The sequence below is a fragment of the Alligator sinensis genome, unplaced genomic scaffold, assembly GCF_000455745.1.
Source record: "Alligator sinensis unplaced genomic scaffold, ASM45574v1 scaffold125_1, whole genome shotgun sequence".
In the NCBI taxonomy this organism is placed as follows: Eukaryota; Metazoa; Chordata; order Crocodylia; family Alligatoridae; genus Alligator; species Alligator sinensis.
The window spans coordinates 2,498,820-2,502,427 of NW_005841893.1; the positions used below are offsets into that span (position 1 = coordinate 2,498,820).

The window sequence follows — 3,608 nt, forward strand, 5'->3', positions numbered from 1 at the left end:
TGTTTTGTTCCAAAACAATTTGGGAAGCACACTTGACTGGATCCTTCTCCAGTTATTTACTCCAGGCATAGTCAGATAGGCATAAACACTGTAATATGTAGCACCGTTCAGAACTTTCCACACCAGACTTGCTTGCAAATTTGCTTTAGAACTCACCAGTGAAGTGACTTGGGTTGTACCTTGCAAGTTTTCCACTATGGGTGAAATCCATAAAAGTGTGTTAAACCTGTGTTTACAAACTATGCTCACTATCTACTGTAGTTGGTTAATGTATACTTTTGAATGTACTTTATAATAATGACTATGAGTGAAATTTGAGAACATTGAAAAAGAAACCTTATTACTATGATTCAGATTTTTAAAGAAAATATGCAGAATTTGTATAAATTGTTACCTCTTCTAGTGATGTAATTGTTCCAAAGCAGCTTTAAAAATATACCTACAGATTTTTATAGAGGAAGGCCCTGTAGTGAGTATGCACAATGCTGAGATGGATTCTGATTTCAGCTACTTCAGTAATGTTTTCACTTTGATTCCCAGTGTATAAAGGTGTGAAATAAGGAATTTAAGAATTGAAGTGTGGGTGGGGAATAGAACCACAAGCATCTGTCCAGTTGGGATGGATTTTGCATACTCAAATGGGCATGTTCCCACATTTGTGAAGGTTCCTTTTGGGAAGTTACCTTGATACTGGTGTCTTCTGATGTGAACATTTCTCACATTAAAAGCTACTTATCTATCTTGCCATCTGAGATGATTTGACAGGAGCTGACAAAGTACCCATGGATCTTTGGCACAAAGGATAAGATTGTGGTTCACAAATTGGCCTGCAGGGTAGGTACTGCTGAAGTCATGTTTTTTATTATTAAAAACAAAGATAAAGCTTTTAGAACACTGCTTTTGGTTTTTTCACCCCTTAGGTACTTTTCAAGTGCCTATCATCCATGGATTTTGCACATTAGAAAAGAACACCTAGTGCTTGGTGCCTTGCAGACTCTAAGGTTCAGACTGCCTACAACATATGAGACCTTTAGAAGAAATTAAGCTTTACTAATTGGTTAGCTCTGAATGTATTGTTCTGGAGTGCTTCAGCCTTTCAATATAATTAATAACCAACAATGGAATCTTTTTTTTCAGAATTCAGGAGCATTTAAAATCCAGTCAAAAACTAAAGGAGGGAGAAAGTACTATGCCAGCTACTTAAAAGCACGTTCCATTTAGGCTTAGAGCAAATGACAAAAAGCAGCCAGCAAAAGACAGGGTGGCTTATTTTTATTATGAAATCACTTTGAACGATGGGACTAGTTAGCTAAATTAATAATGGATATCCAAGTGTCGCTTCTTTCATGGCTCTGCAGTAGTTTGCTAGAGGTGAAGTGATGGGTGATGAAAACACTAGTTTTTGCCAGCAGTCTTCTCCACAATTGGACAGAGGCCAAGGACTGACTTCTACAGGGACTGAACTTCTGTCTTCCTTCTTGTAGATGGTCCCTGCACAACAAAAATGAGGTGTGTTGGGGGCACACCATGGGAGCCGACAAGGTGTAGCTAAATAGCAGGTTTCAGGTCCCACTTCTCTTGATCTAGCAAAAAGTATCCTAGAAGAACAATGATATGACTGAGGAATAAGGGCCAGTCTTGCAGTGAGATATGGCTAAAAAATGGTAATGGGGTTCTGCTCTATGCTGTGGGTGTACCAGAACCTTGCTGCCAGATCAGAGGCTACACACTTGGCTCACATTATAGAAGCGCTGCTTGCTGGAGTACTCTGGCTCTTGTCTATGTTCTCAGACCCATCTCACCAAGACCTGGTTAATGCCAGAACTTTTGTGTCCCTATTTACTTGCTTTTGGCAGCTACCCATCTCTTCCCACAGGAGGCCACCAGCTGTCTTAAGGTACTGACCCTGCTGCCCCACAGCAGTAAGTGTCCACAATATCTTGCCTATGGTTTTGTTGCTTCACTAAGCAGCGTATCAAAAGATAGGAAAGTCTGCTCAGATTAGTTATCTGGACTGTGTTTTTGCCTAGAGCAGTGGGTACTTCAGTGGGTCAGAGTCCCAATCCTGACTTGTTCTCAGTACTGCATCTCCTCAGTCAATGTAAAGCTAGCAAGGGGGTGTGTTAGAAGGCATTTTTGAGCCTATTGCCTTATTGTCAGCTGTTACAGGCCACTGCCAGTTGGAATAAATTAAAGCAGCTGCCAAACTACTATTTCATGGCACTTCTTGCCTGAATAATTGTGCCAGACCTGCTGATCTAGAAGGAAATCGTATTGGAGTGACATAGATACCCCACCTTGGTTTTTTTTTTTTAAATAAAAGGGGTGGGGTGTTGGATGTGCATGGATGACTACCCTCAAAACATGGCTGCAGTGACCCTAACAAGTCTAAAGCTCACATGGATTAAAAAAAATCTTTGCACAGACAAGTTTGCTGTTGCACAGTGTTTTGATTTATTACACTGCATTTTCATAGCACAGTGGCAGAAGCATTTCATGAATAAATCTGTTCAACCTAGCAACGCACCTAAAGACAGACACTGCCATCTTTAAAGAGCAGCCCACATTACTGTTTATTATAACAACCTGAGTAAGTAATTAAACTGTATTTCAGTCAGTACATGGAGTCATTCAGGGCAAAGACAAACACCCACTGTAATATGCTTTCACACTACTACAGTGCACCTCTGGATTTTGAGGGGCAAGGACAAATGTACTTAATTATCTTATCTGGCAGAAATTAAGCAGTCATACACAAAGTCCTCTGTAGATCATTGTGAAGTGCCAGGAGGAAGGTGATAAAGGTCATCATTATTGAGAGAGAGCAAGGGAGGAAGAGACTATCCCAGTTACATGGAATATAATATTAGTGTACAGCTAAAATAAGCTACACAACTACCACAGAGGCCCTGTGATTGATGAGCCCACTGGGCAGTGCCCTCGGGCTGTCTGCCTGTCTTAGTTGTGTCTAAAAAGTTTAATGCCCATCCAGGTCCACAGGTGGAAGAACACGTACACGGGGATCGTAACAGGAAGCAGCAGACTGTAGAAACATAAGCTGCTGGTGCTGGTGCAGCCCTGTGGGAAGTTTTCATCCATGGTGGCCGAATAAAACAAGCCAACCAAGGACAGCAGCGGGACGAGCACTGTCAGCGTAGGCAGTGACAGGAACATGACTACTGCTCACACATGAGCCTCTCAGTCTCTAGCTTTGCTCTCTGGGACAGCACTATCTAGCTTTGCTTTGACTCCTCGCCTGTGGGGTGAGGAGGCTCGGCCTCGATCTTCCTTGCCACCTGCGGTATCATGTTAGGGATGCCGTCCACCACCGGGTAGGCAATGCCCAGCTCCTCGTTGATCAGCTCGTTGGTGGATTCTTCATACCTGCGTGAAAAACGAACAGGTCACGGCTGCGGATTCAAGGAGGAGAGCCCGTGCGCGCGCACACACATGCGCTCATCTACACCTGTGTGCATATGTGTGTGTGTGTGCGCGCGTGGGTTCACACAAGTGCGTACCGGAGCGGGCGCTTGGACAGCGGGCACACGAGCAGCCCCAGCAGCGCGGGGTCCAGCCTGGCGGGCTGCGCAGAGCCCCGGCCGCTGTCC

General features: G+C 43.8%; 1 protein-coding gene across 1 annotated transcript; it reads right to left on the reverse strand.

The window, feature by feature from the left end:
- Positions 1-2,430: 2,430 nt before the first annotated feature.
- PIGY (phosphatidylinositol glycan anchor biosynthesis class Y) lies at positions 2,431-3,313 on the reverse strand. Its single transcript, XM_006018114.3, has one exon. The coding sequence runs from the start codon at positions 3,172-3,174 to the stop codon at positions 2,959-2,961; it is 216 nt and encodes a 71-aa protein (XP_006018176.1). The 5' UTR covers positions 3,175-3,313; the 3' UTR covers positions 2,431-2,958.
- Between the last annotated feature and the right edge of the window lie 295 nt (positions 3,314-3,608).